This window comes from Thunnus thynnus, chromosome 8 (assembly GCF_963924715.1).
Source record: "Thunnus thynnus chromosome 8, fThuThy2.1, whole genome shotgun sequence".
NCBI lineage: Eukaryota > Metazoa > Chordata > Actinopteri > Scombriformes > Scombridae > Thunnus > Thunnus thynnus.
Window position 1 is genome coordinate 22,767,354 of NC_089524.1, and position 20,105 is coordinate 22,787,458.

Sequence of the window (20,105 nt, forward strand, 5' to 3'; positions counted from 1 at the left end):
CCTCACTATGCAGTTATCCCTTCTGGAGGCTAGTAGACTCACTCATGGCTCTTTTTCATTTCCTAGGTGGCAAACCTGAATGGGAGAGACAACACCTTCACATTGAAGGACTTTTTGTATAAGGAAATTCAGAAAGACTGGCCTGGATACACAGAAGGAGACCAGCAGCTTCTCAAGAGAATCCTGTTTAGGTAGGTTTGAGATGAGGATTTCTCTCACTTGAAACCTACATGTCGCACTGTTTTTACAACAGTTAAGTTCAGTTATTCTCATCAGCGATAACTTGAGAGCGGCTGAGAAGTTATTTTAAAAATGTGGAGTGGTTAAGTGGCATATTTTGCAATAAATGCATGTACATTGACCTTTTTAGGATTGTGTTATGTGCATGTCTTGTTGTCGTCAGCTAAATGATCAACTCATTTTTTGCACACTGATGGTTTGAGTCAGTGTCATGGGAATATATTTTGTAATGTTAGTGACTAGGTCTTTTAGGTGGTGTCACGTACTGGCTGCCTGATGCTGAAGCTCCTGAGCTCATAGCAGCAGATTGCATTTCTGAAGTTTTGTTTGTTGTTACTATTGTTGTTGTTTTTTTCACTTCTGTATATTTGACACACTTCTGATAAACATAGTTTCCTCAAATTTTGGATTAGAAAACTCAGGCTTTTTAAGAGAATGGATTTATGACACTGGAAACTGCAAAGCATCTTGTTTTGTTGTTTATGTTGACTCTCTGTGGCGATAGTGAGACCACAGGGTGATGGCTCCGGTATGTAAGAACTGTGGATCTACAAAGCATTGTAGAATGATGTAATATCTAAGTAAAATAACTATTGTATTTGTTAGAATAGCAGGTGTCTCTGTGTGTCCCCAGGAAGATTTCCCTGTTCCCCACTGAATTTCTTATAAGTGTTCTGTTTGTTGACAGCATGAGCTACTGGCCTTCTTCCCAGTGGAAAAATCTGGTTTCTCAGGATCTGGGACACTAAGGAAAAGCGAGCTCCCAGCTAGCTATATATAGACCAGGCAGCACTGCTCAGTGCTCAGTTTGTGTTTACGTAGTGGACTCAAGAATAGCTCCTATCCTCTATGATGAGCCTAGTTTTTACCTGTGGTGCAAGGGCAGCGGGAGTGTTAACACTGAGCAACCAAAAGAATAGAAACACTAGTATGATATTATGCAATTCAGTGCAATGACCCTGCAACAAATACCCTCTTACCTGGAATGTCCAGTTTTTGTTAAGACTGCTTCTAACATAGTTGAGTTGCACAAGAGAACACTGCTGATTGTTCAGTGTATTTCCTGTGTGTGTGTGTATGTGTGTTCATGCTTCCGTTTTGTATGTATTTGAATGTATTTGCACACATACCCTGACCCTATTTGTACCTGTCTTTTCACCGCACTTTGAGCTTTGTTTGTGAGTTTATCAGCTGACTCTCAACCAATGCCTCCTACCTAATACACTCCCCCCCCATCCCTCCACCCCCCAGCTCCTCTGCAGTCAGTCACGCAGGAGTAGCACAGCAACATGACTGGAGCGCCCATGATGCAACAGTGTTCCAGCACATGCTGATCTGTGTGTGAGGTGGCACCGGTCCAAGGTTCAGCCGTATCGGTCTGCCTGCTGTCTCACTTGTAGCCTCTGCCTGTCTATCTGACTGTCCCCACCACGGACACACACGCGCACAAACACACACGCCCTGATTGAACTAGGGTGGGGCATTGACAAGACTCTGTGTACTCAACTGCCCCCTACTGATAATGTCATCAGCTGTGGCTCCTTTGTGCTCTTTTACATGTCAGAACAAAATGTCATGTAAGTGCATTTCAGTGCATCAGTAAACCAGAGCGAGAGCTGTCTGTTCTAGCAGGCAGACTGAAATAATTCATTCTTAACTGCTATTGAATATGTTATGTTTAAAAAAAAAAAAGACAGAATCAATGAGTTGGCTGGCACGCTAAGAATTAACATCATCTTGGCTGAGCTGGTTATAACTGGTTGGAAAGGTTTAGTTAGGAGCTGTGTATTGGCACGTCTCTTTTGTTTTGACATCGCTGCTTTGTGACAGATTAGTCTGGTACATAATGAGGTCACAGTTTTGCGCATCATAATAGATCTCAGGCTCTGTTCACGCTTGGCACTAAGATGGTTCTTGGCTGATGTGATCACAAGTTCACAAATCTAAACACAAGTGTGAATACTGCTGTTACTCATGCCACATATGGAGGGGTCAGAGAAAGACTAGTGCAAATACAATATGTCCCTGATCTCATCGAATAGCCATGTAGTCAACTGTGTAGTGTGCTTATTGCCTGATAAACCTCCCAAATAGCATCCATACACTAAGTGAGCTGCTGCACCATATTCTCTCTCACTTTCTCTCTTTGTCACTGTGAAATGTCAGTTTCTCACTTATCTTGAACTAGCAGACAAAATTGCTCATCCTTAAATAAACATGCAGCAATGTGTGTGAGATTATACTGCAGGATTGTGTATTAATGTTCTAAAAGAAGAAGCAGTTTATGGTATTAATATTGTGAATTAAATTGCAATATACTAAACACTGTAGGCTGTTAAACTGGCAGAAAACTTGTGAACAAATTTAAAGATTGAATCTTCCAAAATGAAGTGTGCGTACATGCTGCTGTGTCAAATAGCCCCTCTTTTGCTCGTTTGTCATAGCTACCCACTCATCTTCACAAAGCAACTGTTGTATCTTGTGGTTAACATCCCAAAATTAGCTTGTCACTGAAGAAATGGCAGCTTCACAGTTTGTATCTGTGAAGGAGAGTCATTTTTTTTCTGGAATAGAGCATTTTGGAGCTCAAAGAGCATAGATGGCTGCAAATAAATTTTCTAACAGATTCCACGAGGTGTCGTCTCCAAGTGCCTGGTCAAACAAGTTGGCAACAATAACAATCAACAAATCTAGTTGTGACCTGCAGAGTTGACCTCAGCAGGTACATATTGTCCCTGTCATGAGGGTATGCAAAGTTCATATTCCACAGAAATTACATCAACCTTTTTTTTTTTTTTGTCTATGTGTGTGTGTGTGTATGTTCACTCTCACAGAAAGCTGTGCCAGACCCAGAACAGCTCTGCCCCTCCACCAGAGAGCCCGCCCAAAGAGCTGGCCAGCAACTCGCCATCTCAGGTGAGCTTCCTGTTCTTCTTCTGCCTGCCTCCCACTTCTTCTCACTTCCTTTTCTCCAAGCTGCTACTCCGCTTTCTCTTTCCCAGTTGTACTTAAGTCATACGGCTGGCTGCTGGTGGATATTTTCTTAAAGATATTTCAATATTGTGAAAGCTTTATCGCGTATGTCAGAGTATATTTATTCTTATTTCTGGCTATTTGAAAATATAAAAACTCTGAGAGAACCTGATGTTTCTGGGGATATAAACTGTGCTATTTTATTGCTCAAAACTGCTTGTTAACTCAATAGTGTAAATACAGTGTGCTTAGCTAATCTTTAACCAAAGCTTGTTTGCCTTTAACTGTTCCAGCTGACCCAGTAGAAATGGTTGGGCCATTGCACAAATCACATTATTTGTCAAAGATTTGTATTGGTTTAATTGCTCTACAGTGCTACCAAACACTGCAGCCTATTGCGTTGTTCCTGCAGTCTGCTGCTATTCCCAGGGAGAGTTTTTTTTCTAAATTCTCTGGCTCCCTTTAAACTGATTTGTGTTTCCTCTCAGTCTCCTCAGTGAATTTCAGAAGCACGTTTGCACTGCATGTTTACCGAACTGGTTCCAGTTCCCCAATATGACTTACTAATGGCTGTGAGCTCTTCAAGAGCCTTCCATCAAACATATACTTCCTGCATGAGTGCTGAAGCTTTATTATTACACCAAACACCAAATATCCTCCATGATAGACTTCTTAGTGAAACTCTTTTCTCCCTCCTCATCGCAAATTCATTTTTTCATACTCCCTGTCCTGCTCCTGGGTCAGTCCAGACTCCCAAGTGTACCCATTGTTTACACTTCCATTAGGTAGAGGTAGGAGGAGCTGCTCTGTTATATTAATAGCTCCTTCCTCTCAGGTTCTTCTCCCCTCAGACATCTACTGTATGTCCCTTCCTTTCCGCTCCCTCCCTCAGTAAACACAGTATACAAACACACAAGCAGGCTCTTTTTTGCTTCAGTGGCATTAAAAAAAGAGCACCGCAGGTAAAGCTGTGTGTAAACTTCACATAGGTGAGGGATGGATCAGGCAGCGCTGCAAGGCTAACCAGGGTATGGCTATGTCCACACTGAGGTGAATAAATCTGGTAACTGTTTCCGTTCACACTGGCATTTTCATTTTCAAAAAGTTTTCCATTTATACTGGTCTTTCACAAAAGGTCTTTTTGTTCGTTTAAAAAAGAAAAAATCATTACAGCCATTATCTGAAGTGGGACTGTTGCTGTCAGTTTTTTGGGCGCTTAGTGTGGAAATGGTCTGAAGAGCCTTGCACGCCAAAACGAAGCTCCACAGTGGTTCTCGTTGTTGTTTCAGAACTCCAAAATCCTCCATTTGGTACAGCCAACAGGGTGTTTGGGTCAGCCACTCCCAGAGACATTAATGTGGGCTTGTCTGTAATGTAATCCCTGGTATTGTGAAAAGACAGCGCAGTAATCATAGTCTCAGTGCTACTAAATAAAATACAGATTCTCTTATACTCAGTTTCTTTGTGATGCTTCCTCCATCTCTCTGCCCATATTAAATCCTCTGTGCACTGCCTTGTCCTCCACAGCTCAGACCATTTTTGTTTGCTCTGACCTGAACTGAGGTTTTCCCCTCGCTCACTCTAAGGTGAATTGAATTCATACTGAAGTGTGTTTTAGGTTCTGACACTAAAACTGCTATTTTTTTTTTCTGCCAGAAACGGCCTGCTGCTGACTTTATTGACCCTCTCGCCAACAAAAAGCCCAGGATATCACACCTCGCCAGCAAGGCTGCAACAGCCCCAGTTAATGGCAAGCTCAGCTCCTCCAACGGGAGAGGAGAGGCAGGTGGAGCGCAGGCAGGAGTCGCAGTTTCTCTATCAGACGGCGCCATGACGTCCAGCTCCCAGCAGCTCCCCATGCTGGATATCCCTCGCCCTTTCGAAGCGCTGTCGGACGTCAGCAACGACTCCAGCCACAACGGGCGCGACTGCGACTCTCAGGAAACGGTGGTGTCCGAGAGGCTCAGTCAACCTCCCTCACTGTTCTCGGGGCCAACGATGCTCAGCGCGCCCAGCATCGGCACGTCATCCCCTGGACACACAGGTCTGAATCTTTATCGGGACAAGAGTCCTTCATCCAACAACAAGTCCAAGAAGAAGTCCAAAAAGCATAAAGACAAGGAGAAGACCAAAGACAGGGAGAGGACAAGAGAAAAGGAGCAAGAGAAGGAGGAGAGGAAGAGTCGTGAGGAGCGCGTGCCTGAGCCTAATAGAGCCTGTGAGATGAGCCCAGGAAACCTCAAAAACAACAGTATTCCACAAAAAAGCACAGGTGAGAGTGACACACAGAAATATCTTTATTTGCTCAATTCACTGTCACAGCTTTTGCATCACAGAAGATTTCTGAATAAAAGTAATACTTCATATGTGGATGGACACCAGTTAGTCATCTCTGTGAGTAGGTGATGCATCATGTGACTAGTGTGGGACTCACTGATTAAACAGAGACCCCTGCTGTTCAGCTTTATGCCTTCACTAACCTCAAATACACACCTAATTATGATGAATGATATTTTTTGTGATGTTGCCTTCCACAGCAGGTTTTACACAGCAAAAACTACATATAAAGATTAGTGTTATTTTCTAACTGTGCGACCTCGTTTCAGATCTGAATGGGATGTGCAACAGTACCAGTATTCCTTCGTCATCACCTGAGGTGGCAGACTATTTATTGTGAGTATTTAATTATTTTAGGTCTCAATAGAGCTACAGCTGTGCTGCTAGCTAAGAAAGTTTGAATTCTTCTTATTTCATTGGATTAATTTAACTGGTTTGTGTCATTGAGTCTCCCTTTAATGACTGTTTTCCTCCCTCACTTGAACTAAGCGCCTGTACAGACATGTATGTTTACTTTGTGACTTAATTTAGTAACAATTTCTCTCATTTCCCTCCCAGGAAATACACAGTGATTGACTCTCAGGAGCAGCGTCAGAGATATAAAAACGATTTCAACGCTGAGTACAGTGAGTACCGGGGTTTGCATGCTCGGATAGAGGGCATCACCCGGCAGTTCACTGTGCTCGACAATGAGCTCAAGCAGCTCCACCAAGGCACGGACAAGTACAAGGTGGATTCCCTAAAGGACACACAAAATATTATTTCAGTCATAAAATTTACTGGCTCATTATACTGTATGGTATTATTAGTTTTATTCATATCCATTGTTCTTTCTGTGTGTTTTCTCTTCACAGTCAATCCACAATCAGATACTTCAAGAGTATCATAAAATAAAAAAGGTAGGTTTTCCTATTTTAACTGATTCAAATGGTGTAACTGTAACTGAGGTGATAAATCATTTTGTGACTCTGTGCTCTCTCATATCCCTTGCAGACTAATCCAAACTATAGCCAAGAGAAGAACCGCTGTGAATATCTACACAACAAACTGGCACATATAAAGAGACTTATTGCCGAGTACGATCAACAGCTTCTTTAAAAGTAGTTAGACATGTTGTTTTCCCTGTTATCTCTGGAAACCAAGCAGATAAAGGAAAACTCTGGATTCTGTTTGCGCTAAAAATGTTCTCATGAAATATGCCATGAAGGGAGTATTCCCCTCATTCGGGCCAAAGGCTCTAGTGAGGACTAAGCAGGATACGTGATCTTTTTCTCTATCTTTCCTTTTTGTTTTTTTTTTTGTTTTGTTTTGTTTTTTTTTTTCCTTTTTGGAAGATGGGGCTGTGCCTAGTGTGGCTATGTCCTTCTGTGTTGGTTACAAATGTATCCAGAAAAAAAAAAAGGTTCTGTGTGGCTTTGTTTTTTCTCAGCCCACCCTGCTTATAGTGCACAGAGGTGTGAAAGAGTCAAAACGTGGAAACCTCCGCTTTCTAAGGAGATATCCAAATAATCTTTCCTGCTTTTGAAACTGGAGAGAAGGGGACACTAAGATGGAAACTGCAGATTGTAAGCAAAATGCAAGTAATTTGTTTTGAGTAAAGAAAAATTAAGTGAATGATATATCAGTTTTCCCCCATATACTGAAACGAATGGTTGTGATGTTGAATTTATTTCTGTTTCTCTTTTTATTTATTTTTGACACTTAACTGGGGGGGGGAGGGGGGGACGTCTGTTTTACACTCCTCAATATCAGTACTTAAAAGCTGTCTCTCTTGTTTTCTGTCCTCACATCTTGAATGTCAGCCAGTATTTTATTCAGAAGCTGCCTTGCCCATCTAATTGTCAATCTGTTGGCGTTTTTTCTTTTTTCCTCTCTCTTTTTAAAGAGATGCCGATATTGCTATTGATTAAATCAAAACCATGCTTCTAAATGCACACGGTCAGACGCAGGTTTGTGCGCTTGGCTTTTCTTTTCTAAATCATGTGCAGATGTCTTAAAAAAAAAACAAAAAAAAAAAAAAGGGGGACGTGTGTGAAAAGTCTCCAGTCACTGTAGAGCTGTAGATTTTCTTTGAACCCAGTCCTCCTCACTCAGTCATGACGAGCTGCAGGGCTCGTTCATCGGTTACAACGGTTACAGCAGTGGTCCTTAGTTATGGTTCATCAGTGGAGATGTAATGGGGGAAAAAAATATATTTAGCTCTCTAAGCTATTTAATTGGTTGTCTTTTCAGTTTAGTTCATGATGGCTTTTGTAGCAATAGAACTCGTTTTACTCTTCTCCATGCTTTAGAAGATCCTCTAATTGTAAGATGATGCAGACGGGGGATGCAGATCTGCAGGCTTTTTTCTTCTCATCTTCAGAATGTTCATAATTTGGATTTGGGTTGATCCACAGATCTGATATCTCTTAAGTTACCGTCATTGGCACCTGCAGTTATGTTAGAACAATCCTGTTTACAGTGTCTATATATATAAAGATCCATTTTTAGTTTTTGTCTGCTCATCGACCCTCGTGGTAGTCCATCGAGACGACTGTTAAGATGAAGCCATCCTCGATCATCTTCCGAGCGGAGCCCCCCAAGCGGGTCCTCGGCTCTAAAGCCCTCAGAGAAGGAATGATCACCTGCGACCAGTTTTGCCTTTTTTCAAAACGTGATGTCACGAGGATTGACCTTAAAAACGATTTTCCTGGATCAGCACTGCTCTCTGAGAATCGTTGCGCGAAAGACGGATCCACTCGACGTATCCGAAGACGAATTAGAAATGCTGTATCAGAACTTCACCTGAGCGAGTCGAGTTTAGTCAGTGAATGCATTTCTTAATATCGATCTTTTTATGTGAATATGAAAAATCAGCACTTTTTTCTCCTGATCTTGCTGTTACCTGGGGGTTTTGTCCAAATGAAAACTTTTCACTTTGTCCAACAGAGTGCATGCTTTATGAATGTGTTACAATGAACAGTCTTTGTATCTCTTACTTGAAAAAAAAAAAAAAAAAAAAAAACTGCCCAAGGATATCAAAGCAAAGGCCTAGTCCAACAGAATTAGTATGTGATCAATTGGCTCTGACCAGCATGTATACCAAAGTGCTTACTGAGTGGGATGAAACAAAGTGCTCTATCAAGTGTTGGCAAAGGAACATGTCACAGTATTCTCTGCTTCCTGTTATCATTTCTTTTGGCTTTTTATAATTTATCATCCCGCAGACACTTTTCCTTTCTTGGGACAAGTCAGATGAGGTTCCTTTTTTGCTTCAGACAGGATTTGTCAAACTGGGCTCAAGTGTTTCAGAGAAATGTCAGGGTTTCAGATTTAATCACTCTGCTAATGCAAACACTACATTCAAGCCAATGCTCCGAGACTCATCACAACAATGCTGAACAGTGCTGGGTCTAGACTGAGGCTAGACGTGGGACTTCATGATGTCTGGGCGGGAGGGGAAGTGAGGGAAGCTACAGTTTGTGAATGTTTTGTCACCAGAATCAACACTCAGCATCGCCCGGTACTGCAACCTTCAACAAGAAAGACTCTTCACCTTTTTTTTTTTTTTCTCTTTTTCTAGCAACATTCTGACATGATTACTGTATTACACCTCTATCACGGTCAAAATCCATTGTGAATGAGTATCAGTTAAGACATTTTGCTCCGACAGAGAGCAAACTGTTTGAAAATAACGATATGCCAGCACAGAAGTACCGATGTATGAGTTGATTGTGCCAAAATGACCTGTTGTATAGGTTTTTTTTTTTCCTTTCTTTTCTCTGAGTATATACATGCTGCTGTATAAGCAAAGAGGGCTTTGGAGAAGAGTCATGAAATGTTGGCGCTAAAACCCAAAGCACGCTTTTTGAAAACCATAAGGGACTGGGACTGAAATTGATCTTTGTTTCAATAAAATTCTTTAAAATCCTTATTTGTGAAATTCTGAACCTGTTGTTGCCGTCCATTATTATAATGAAGCTGGATTTTAGTGATAACTACTGTATTTCTCAACATCAATGCTACACTCCAATAACAAATGATGTATATTTAAAATATTGCATTGTTATGAAGAATTATGTTTTACATGTGAAGCCATTAATACATAACTTTTTCACAATTACACAGCAACACAATATTATAGACTCATTGACATCTTTGTCAATCAAAAGATGTAAGTTTTTCCTTGAAGGAGCATCTATTTTTAGCACCGCAGAGATCATGTTTGGATTCCCTAAAAATATTCTAAATGAGAAACTGATGTATTTGATAGAGCTTTTATTGTTTCTTTCCCCATCTGTGTTGCTGTTTCAGTGTTAAAACATTTGTTTACAATTACTGAATTGACCCAACTTGGCCTGTAGTGGAGCAGATGTCCTGTAGATGGCAGCACACTCTTAGTTTCCAAAGCCTTTAGACATTGCTGGTAGACCTTGTTTTTGTTCAAGAAAACTGCTAATTCAATAGAAATATGTTGATCCCTCTGGTCTCCTAGTTTGCATTGTTTCTCCTGAGAGGTAAACAGCGCTGCAGGGCCAGTGACACCTCAGGAGTACGTTTGATTGCATAGGAATGATGGGAGGAAACCATTCCTTATTAGCATTTGTGCATCTATAGGATTCTGTTTTTGTTTATGGCTAATGTGCATCTTCTTATACCATGAATGTTTATTGTTTACTGCCAAGTCTGCGTCTAAAACATGGATCCAAAAAAGGCCTTGGCATGGCAACAGGAGCAAAAAGATGCTCTAGCAACAGAGAGGACAGGGTTCGCTGTAATCTGACACACTGTGAAAGATCCCAGAAATCTACATAGCGACTGTGTGCCAGTTGGCTGAGGCTGAGCTGTGCAGCCTCGCTATGCTGCTACTGGCTCCCATCCCAAAGCTGGCCTCAGCGCTGCGCAGGGAGCTGGAGGGGGCCCGGTCAGCGAGTTCACTATGGCGAGCTGCCACCTCTCCGTCTCTTCAACATACAGCAGCGTATGCACTGACATGTTTACACACACAGCAGAAAATTGAGAGCTCTCCCGCCCCCCTTCTGTGTTTCCAAGGTTTTACTAGTCAGACGGGATTTAATTTGTCTGGATTTCTGCACAGAAACACAGAGAGAGGTTTACTTCTGTTTAGATTCTCAGCTAGCAGGTCACTGCTTTAATGTGGAAATGGAGGCCACGGTTGAAATAAAGGTCAGCGGAGGTAATTGGTATGTGAATTAGACACAAGGGCATTTCATATTAGATTTAGTAATCTGCAAGTATTAGCATCCACAACACAGAAAACGCGCATATCAGCCTCATGTGTACATGGAGGTTGAAACATACATGACTCATGGCAACTTCAACCTCTTGACAAGTGCATGAAAAACCAATGGACAAGGACACATTAATGTGTACGGTAATTAATTAATAGTCACATGTATATATTAGTTATGTGAATTACAAATGAAGCATGTAATACCTCAAAGTTATTTCAAATATAAGAGGTCAAACAACTGAAGTCATGTTTTGGGCTTAAATGTGAGGCTTATGGGAAATCATTTGAGACAAATGAAGTAAAACACAAAGACAAAATATATTGTGTTGTATTGTGTCAATGTCAGTGTCTATAGTAAACTGCTCTAAACCTTCATCATAGACAGTTCAGTTCAGCAATATAATTCACAATTGCCTGGCCGAGCTACTGTAAGCCATGTTACTCTTCTGTGTGTCTGAGTTTGATTAATTTTGTTCTCTCGAAGCAGAAAAACGAACACACACAACAGTAGCTGTGCACAGACCAGAGAGGAGATGAGCGTTATAGGCACAGTGCAATAACCACGTTTGTTGATTTACAGTCAAAGAGCTGCAGTCACTTCACTTATATTTTGGTTTATTTTGTCTTTTTTTTATGATTAATCTCAATTTCTCCATCTCAGCTTTTATTAACTTTAGAAAAAGAAATGCTATTTGAAATCTGTGATTCACTTCCCATCAGCTTAAGTTTTCTGCAGTCCTCCCACAACCTTGTATAACTCACTAAACACTCTTTGACATTTGAGTTTATCATCTTGATTATCTCTGCAGTGTCTCTGTTACTTTCAGCTGCAGCTGTGTCTTGTCGTTTGTTACAGATCCTGTTACAGTGTCTCCATGAGGGACAATGGATGATTCTTCAGTGACAGTTCACTGTCCTGAGTGTTTCAGCTTCACTTTGAACAGGGGGAGGATTGTTTCCTCTCATTGCTGTCACCATACTGAAACACACAAAAGTCTAGCTGGAGACCAGTTAGAGATTCACTTTTATTAGTGTATGAAATGTTCTTTTACTTCCTTTGAGAATATTGCATCTGTTTTACATGATAAAGAAAACTTTCTATTATGAATTTTTGGCCAGAATCTCGAGTCACATCAGGCTGCACATGAAAAAATCTACGTTTAAACAATACTTGCATTGTTAAGGATCACCAGGCTGAGTCAGCCAACTTTTCTGTGAATGAGCTGAGGATGTTTCTCTTTTCACTCCACTCAAGCTGTCATCAGGCACTTATCCTCACATTTGATTTCTTTTTATGTCAATAAAAAATGCTACCTAATAACCATTTAATTCCAACATTTTATCATAACCACACTATTAAAAAAAACCCAGAAATAACATCAGATTAGAGACTACTTCATGTGTATGTGTGCACACATTTGTTTTGCACCAAAAACATTTGTTGTTGCATTGGAAGACAAAATAGATATAGTACATATGAATAGAATATCAAAATTACATAGTGACTTCACCACATAGTAACCCATCCCTAACCTCAGCCACAGAATACACTATAAATCATCATTCACTGAGGATGCTTCACAGTCTTTGAGTTCTTCTCAAATCAAGCCTGTTCTGCACAGTATGTTTTATACAACTGATAAATGAATTGCATTTATTTGTGCTTTTATGCATAGATGAAAGGAAGACACTCTGGTGCTGCAAACCACCAAGACAGTAAGTGTGAGTGTGTCTCAATATTTATCTATTTACACTGTGATGATTTCAAGTGTTGATCATTTATAGCAGCACTTTGCAGTATGTTGCAATGCCATGGAAACAAGCTGATTATTCTGACTCCCAACATGTATTTTTGTTCTGTTTTGTCTAAAATTGGGGAAAAAAATGCGTTGCTCAATTAGATAACCATCATCAAGAGGTAATTTACATAGTAATTAATTACATAATATACAGAGTATGAAGTTGTCGTCATACCAAACAAACTACAAATCTGTGTTTACCTGTTGCTTGATTTACTACCTAATATGCCTAATATGTTCAGCCTACATTGAACATTTACTAGTTTTGTCCTTTGAAACTCATTTGGGTTGTCTTGGGACTTTGCTCAGTCCAGATTAAACCAACTCTACATATATCTGTTATCTATGTGTGTGTGTGTGGGTGTATCAAAGGTCAGCTGCTCTACATGTCTGTATTATAAATCAAATTCAAGCACAAGTGCTTCAGTCTAAGTTCAGTGTTTATAACTGTCTTCTCTTGACAGCAAATAAAAAAAAGAGACATGTGAAGACCAAAATTAAATTTAAACTTTTATTGGAGCTGTGCTAAAAATATAAATTTGGAGTGAGGGAGGCAACCGGAGCAGCTGGAGTAAGACCTTTTTGCTGTGAGCCACTGTGCGACTCATATATACCTGTCTCAAAGTGGACATTTTCACTGCTCACACACAGGTGTAATCAACATTAATAAATACCTGCATTCCTTAATGGTTTACCAGTTACCCAGTAGACCCTGTGTTGTGCATACTGATTCACTGGCATAGCTTACTATTTGTAATTAGATTTGCTGAGATTTTGATTGTTGGAGTTTTTTGTGTTTGTGGGAGAAACAAGTACATTATATTCATTTTCTAACAATCATAATATACTTTATATTTTCATGAGGAGAAAATCACCTCCTCTGAACTAGTCAATTAAATAGTTGTCTTACTTTGGCCACTCTTTGAAGGGATTTGACAATGACACTCTTCAGTTTTCTATGATAAAATGGTGATGAATACATTTTGAATTGTCTTTTAAGTATTTTTTGGGAAGAGCAGAGAATGCAAAGACCAACTTTATACATTTCAATAAAATGTTTAGAAGGCAAAAAAACTACACCAAGTTTACACATGTGCTCCATGTTCTGATTACTGACAACTTGCTGTGATGATTTTGAAGTTCTGGTCATTTGTAACAGCACTTTACAATGAAATGTTTCAGTGCCATGCAGATATTTAGCTAGAATCTGATCCTTTTGACTCAAATGTTATTGTAGCCTATGTGATCAATACAATATATTATTAATTACAATATAATATATAATTGAATTATTAATAGCCAATTCTTTATTTTTTAATTGATAAATGTGTCCAACATTTTGACAACACATGAAGGTTATGAGACATTTCTTAGCACATTTTCATATTATGAACACCCCCACACACCCCCACACACCCCCACCCACTTACCCAACCCAATATCTCCATAGATAAATAAATGATACAAACAATATTGATAATGAGCAACAGTGTAGTACAAAAAAGTAGATTTACCAGCATACTTTCAAAGAGTAAATATAATAAAAGGAATAAATAGTAATACAAAAAAGTAAATAATATAAAGTAAATAAATAAAATGAAAAAACTTTTTTTCCCCATTAATAGCCTATTAAATGTTGATATTGTTTGTCAATTACATATATATATGTGTGTGTGTGTGTGTATGTGTGTGTGTGTGTGTGTGTGTATGTTTTTAATGTTTATACTGAGATAGAAAATAGCTAGTTGTAATGCTCTCACGCTCTCGTGCATAGAGTTGCTGGCCCACGCGCTGTGCTCACGGTCCCTCTCTGTGACGTCAGTGGCTCCCTGCCATATTTATTCATGCCGGGCAAGATGGCGGCGATACGGACGAGGTGTTATTGCCAGTGGACATAAAAAGGCATTTTATTCAAAAATATAAAACCGAGTCCGATACATCCGTGGTGTATTGTGTGTGTGTGTGCGTGTATTTACCGCGGCAACAAGCGTCGACGTCTTTTTTCATTTTATTTTACGCGTTTCAACGTTTTTTTTTATTTTCTTTACAAAATGTTCACGTTGTAGCTCACCCGCTAACCGACCAGCTGGCTAACAGAGAGCTAGCTGCTAGCTATCTATCACCGCCGAGCCGCCGTGAAGTGGAGAATGGGAGAAAAGCTGGAGCTCAAGCTCAAATCGCCGGTTGGAGCGGAACCTGCTAGCTACCCGTGGCCGTTACCAGTATACGTAAGTGTTCAACTTAAAACTGATTTAACAGATTTATATTCAGTCTCTTTGTTTTTGTCTTTGTCAGCTAGCTCTCTGCTAACACTGTCTAGCCTGAAGGAGCCGCGGCAGGCTCGTCCGGGGAGTCAGGTCATACTGGTCGGGATGGTGATAGACAGACATGGGTATCAGCCAAAATACAATGACTGATCAAATACTTTGTTTTTTTCACTCCTAATTATCCCCCAGAACAAATGTCACAAAGGAGCCTCGATACATTTGAACAGTGGTGATAATAGGCAGCGGAAAGTAACACTATCAGCCAAATATTGATTTGACAGCTAGTAATAAAAAGATGCTTTGACATAGGAGCAATTAAACAAGTCACATTTACACCCAGCATCATGTCAGTCTCTCCGTAACTTTGTTTTTGCCAGAAGTGTCTCGGCTATGATTCATATTCCTACTGATACACATGTAAGTGAGTCGTTCATAGATGAGTTATACCAGTCTTTCGTTGCTCAGACTCACCATCTTGTACCAGTAAACAATCACATAGGGCAAATATTGTGGTGAGGTCTGAAACTCTCCATGTGTATAGATGTGGATGTCAGAACTACATGTTTGGCAGTTTGCATTGTACATAGCCAGTATATACATATATATGTCCCTGATCTTTCTGTGCTCACTAATAGTCATGCCTGCTAAGAAAACAACTTCTTTTTTTTAGTTTTATTTTGAGTAGATGAACTGGATTCCTTGCCACACACTGTCAGCATGTCAGTGGCTGATTGCACTTGACTCATTGAAGAAGAAACGGAAAGGGAAGCGGTTGCAAGTTCTGTGATCTTTCAGTGACGTATATGGTTAACTTAAACTTTGTTTCTCATTTATAGTAATTGCGGTGAGACAGTACTGAGTGAAAGAAGCTGAAATTCTGCGAATGGCTGTGTGGGGTCTTTCTGTATGTCTCATCTCCACCTACGCTGCACCTAGTTTGGCCTTAGTTGTTTCAGTCATTTAGTTTCAAGTCACTGAGTCAGGGTTAGTAGTTGATGTAATCAGCCGCTCCTCTCTGCTTTGGCTGAAAGACTTGGCTCTCCCTTTACACCAGGCCAGAGTCTGATAACACTCACAGTTCCTCCCTCCCGGAGTTACTGCCTCACCCACTTCCTTATGTTATGGTCTAAACAAGCGAACAAGCATTTCAGGAATTTAATACACTGTTGACCTGCTATTTATATTGGGACTAGCTGTCATGCCTTGAATTAGAAACAGCTGATGATCCTCCATGTGGAGTTCTGCAATAGGGAGCATATTCATGCGGTGCTCTCCTCCTGTTTTCAAAGGAGAAAGTCTTCCTCTCTTTTCTCCCCTCCTCTCATGTCCATATGGTCAACTCTACAGGGAGGAGAACAGAAGAGACTGCTCCTCATTCAGCAATGCTGCAGTAACAGAATTCAAAAACACAGGCCATTATCTGTGCTCAAGTGTTTTTTTTCTCAGTCACATTTAATGATAGTTTTACCCTCGTTGAACTGCTTTCTGGTAGCAACTGATCCCACTCCATGTAGATTCATTCTTCACTCCCACAGAGCATGAAGATTGCTTATCTCACCCACAGAGCATGAACACAGTGCTGTCTGTGTTTTGATACACACAACATGGCTGTTGCACAGGGCTGTTGTGGTATAAGGCATGCTGTTACTCTAATCCAGCACCCAGAATGTAGGCTCATAAAAATACTCTGTCTTTCTTTCTTTCTTTTTCTTTCTTTCTCTCTTTCTTTCTTTCTTTTGTGTTGTGTTTCATTCTGTGTTTTGTCTGTGTTTCTGCTTGTCTCTCCCCTCGTCTCTCACTAAATCCCCACATCTGTGCATCTGTAAATGCTTCCATATGAAGAGCACCTCTGGTGTGGTGCAGCTCTTTGTCCATCTGGTTCTGGGTGTGGGCACTAACCAGGCCTGCATAGCATTTAAGAGACACACTGCTGCTAAAGTCAGCTGAATGTCTTTGGTACTCACCTGTGTATTTCACCTATTATTTACAAGGCTGTAATTACTGTATAAAAATCAGTGGTGTCTGAGTTCAAGTGCTGTCACACCACTGAAATGGAAAAACAGTTGTCATATTAGTTATGAGGTTATTTTAATCTACAGTGGTCCTAAGTTGGAGGCGGGCAGCCTGCCAATGTATTTTAGTTGAATTGCAGACACTTGGTGTCACTAACATGTGACCAGCTGTGGCAAGATAAAACAACTGGACATGTTAAGACAGTTCTGGAAGAGGCAGTATGTTTGTAGTCATCAGATACTGTACACAAAAGTATGTTTCAGAAAGAACCATCTCTGCTTCAAAGAAAGAAAAGATAAGATGGTATCTTTTAGTTACTGGTTCCCCCATTGGGTTGTTTGAATCAGTTGTATTTTGTGGCAAGTACGAGTAATACAACTGGCACGCCTGCCTTAGTCATATGTTCTCGTAGGCTGATGAGGTCTACGTAGTGGAGCAATGCGTGGTGTAAAACCCCTACACCCACGGCGCGTCACGCTGAGGTAGGGAGAGATTGACTAAAGAGACTGTGGAGAGAGGCGGTGGAGTACGTCAACTCTTCCCACAGTGGGGAGAGAGGAGGGTCTCCTGTTCTTTTTGTCTCATTCTCGTTTTGAGTGTTTATTTTTAGCCACAGCCTTGTGCTAGTGTTGCTGTGTGCCGTCTTTGTGTGAGCAGGTGACCTCCCCCCTTCAACATCTCATACGCTAGCTCACACAGTCTCTTTCATACACTTATACACCATGTATATCTTCTCTATTTAGTAGTACTTAGTGTGGAAAATCTGCTGTGCAGCTGTATGGTTATTAAGGTTTGTAGCTAATGCTGCTTATTAGCAACACAGCTAGCAGTTAGCTTGATTATATGGTTGTATCTGAAATGCTGTGCTGACAGAAATAGCTGGAGATTTCCTGTGTTATCATGCATATTTGAGTGTGTGCGCATGCATGTTTGAGTCTTGGCGGAAGTTTGCGTAGTAGTGGCGGGCAGTATTGAGCGGGAAGCCGGGAGCTCCAGGCTGTGAGCTGTTAGCTGCTGCTGCTGTGCCAGGCCTCAAACAGCTGACAAATACCAGGCTTTCCCTCCTCTCTCTGGCCCCCTCGCTCTCCACAGCTCTTCTCTCTTTCACTTTCCTTCCTTTTACTCTTTTTCTTTTTACCCTCTGATTTCTCCTTCTCTCTTATTTTCCTTCTTTTCTTTCCCTCCACCAGAGGCACTCCTTGGCAATGTGCTGTAGCGGGAGACAGAAAGTGGGTCAGTGGGTCAGCTCAGGCAACAGGCTCAGGCTGGCTGCGCTCTGGGTGTAACTTGAGTCCTATTTCTCCCACAGAGCAAGTCAGCACTCTCCAGCTAAGATTACCAACAATAGATTCTCTGCACAGGATCAATGAAATTCATCCTAACTTACTTTATCAGGGTTTGTTCAAAACTAAAATGCCAATTTAATACAATTGAACTTAAATAAGCTAATTTTGAGACATGGTTTGGAATAGTCTTAGTTTAGTCTTGCGCTAACTGAATCGATTTTATGCAGGTTAGAGTCACTCCGGATTAAATTAAGCTTTAAATCAAACCTAGGTGGAGACAGGTTTATTATCAGATTAATGTTGGCTGTCACTGTAAACACATGGTTTGTTTAGACTGCGAAGATAAATCAGTAATACCAGCCAGAGCCAACATATTGACATCATTTTGATAAAAATGTATATTCACAATTACAACAAAAATACTGCGAAGATAATTTTAATGCTGTAGACTATGCTTGCATTATTGTCAGAGGGGAGTCTGAACTGCCTTCACTCAATCTCCGGGTTATTTTAATGTTTCTGGAATTGAGTACGTGACTTACATCTGACTTCATAGTTTAGAATTACTGTTTTAGATTACGGCCCAGTTTAATTTATACCTTGTCTGGAAAACCTGCATGAAAACATCAGAATTTAGTTATTTGTACAAAAACGCAGGTATACCAGAGTGCTGCGTCTACACACTACTGCTCTGATATAGAAACTAACTCTGTGACACTGCTGAGGATGAGAGTGTGCTTCCTCTGCAGTAGGCCTGGGCGATATGCCCTATAAATAATATTGCAATATTTTTAGGCTATGTTGCGATACACAATATATATCTCGATATTTTGAAATCTTCTCTAAAACACTTCATAAATGCTTGATTTAAGCCTTTGATGCATACAATCACACCAGTATGATGATTCTAGTAGTACCTGTAACATACGTCTGCATTAAAGGTTCACTATGTAGAATTGTGAAGCAATTTACATGTATGTTTTTTTTATTTCCAATGACTGAACGGGTAGTAATGTAACATAAAAAAAAAACACAACAATTACTCAACTAAAATGGTGCTATCCAACTAGAAACACCCTGTTGACATTAGCTCTCCAGCTAACGAGACAGCTAGCTGCCTCTTTCAGCCACTACACGTTTCACAACCAAACACGCTCCCAAGTACACACAGCTAAAACAACATTATTTCCCCAACAAAGGAGCAGAAAACAAGCAGAACATAGCTTACCCCTTTTGTTTTTCCTGTTGGTAGTCCAAAGGTCGTAATAAGCACACATTTCACAACAAAACCACAGCGCGTTGTTCCCCAGCCACAGCTCATTGCTGCCCGGACTCAGCATGTTGCTCCCCGTCCACAGCAAGTTGCTCCCCGGCCACAGCTCACTGAGCCTACTGATGTTTAGTAAACACAGTTGGTAAAAAAAAAGTTGTTGGTTTGCGGATCTGGTTCGGGTGGTTGATTAACACACATTTGTGCGGGTTGGGCGGTGCGGATCGGCTCCCACTGGTCAGCGCCCACAGTGTAGCAGCAGCCTCTGTGTGTGTGTGTTTGTGTGTGTGTGAGCGGGCGCACGTACGTACAGCAGGCAAGGGGGAGGGGCTGACTGACTGGGAGTGAGAGATGCTTTGCTGAAAGACGGTGCAAAACGCAACGTTGGAGATCTTTTATGTAATTATGACAAGTGTAAGTGAGGAAAAAGACATCACCTGCAATAGTCTCATGCCGTGAGCATGAACACCAGGATGTTGACTGCAGCTTATTTAACGGCCACAGATGTCACTAATGAGAAGGAATTTCTGATTCTTACATACAGATCCTTTAAAACATGCTTGTTTACTGTATATTTATTAGTGGTTTCTATTGGAACAATTTTAGACTTTCATGCAAAAAGCGTTAAATCACATCCAAATTCAAATTAACAAAACAGTATTTATTCAAACCAGGCAATTGCACACA

The 20,105-nt window shown here is 40.6% G+C and overlaps 2 protein-coding genes across 3 annotated transcripts in view; both read left to right on the forward strand.

Moving 5' to 3' along the window:
• Positions 1-9,472, forward strand: part of ell (elongation factor RNA polymerase II) — a 39,157-nt gene extending 29,685 nt beyond the window's left edge. The window contains exons 6-12 of the mRNA XM_067597238.1: positions 67-191; positions 3,075-3,156; positions 4,870-5,485; positions 5,820-5,886; positions 6,109-6,280; positions 6,405-6,449; positions 6,544-9,472. Of these exons, the coding sequence (XP_067453339.1) occupies positions 67-191; positions 3,075-3,156; positions 4,870-5,485; positions 5,820-5,886; positions 6,109-6,280; positions 6,405-6,449; positions 6,544-6,648 (1,212 nt within the window). The 3' untranslated portion in view covers positions 6,649-9,472. The remainder of the gene's footprint in view (positions 1-66; positions 192-3,074; positions 3,157-4,869; positions 5,486-5,819; positions 5,887-6,108; positions 6,281-6,404; positions 6,450-6,543) is intronic.
• Positions 9,473-14,408: 4,936 nt separating this feature from the next.
• Positions 14,409-20,105, forward strand: part of dot1l (DOT1-like histone H3K79 methyltransferase) — a 29,887-nt gene continuing 24,190 nt past the window's right edge. The window contains exon 1 of one of the 2 annotated variants that reach the window (XM_067597239.1): positions 14,409-14,810. In XM_067597239.1, coding sequence (XP_067453340.1) covers positions 14,730-14,810 — 81 coding nt within the window. In that variant the 5' untranslated portion in view covers positions 14,409-14,729. The remainder of the gene's footprint in view (positions 14,811-20,105) is intronic. The other variant, XM_067597240.1, reaches the window with a different exon arrangement.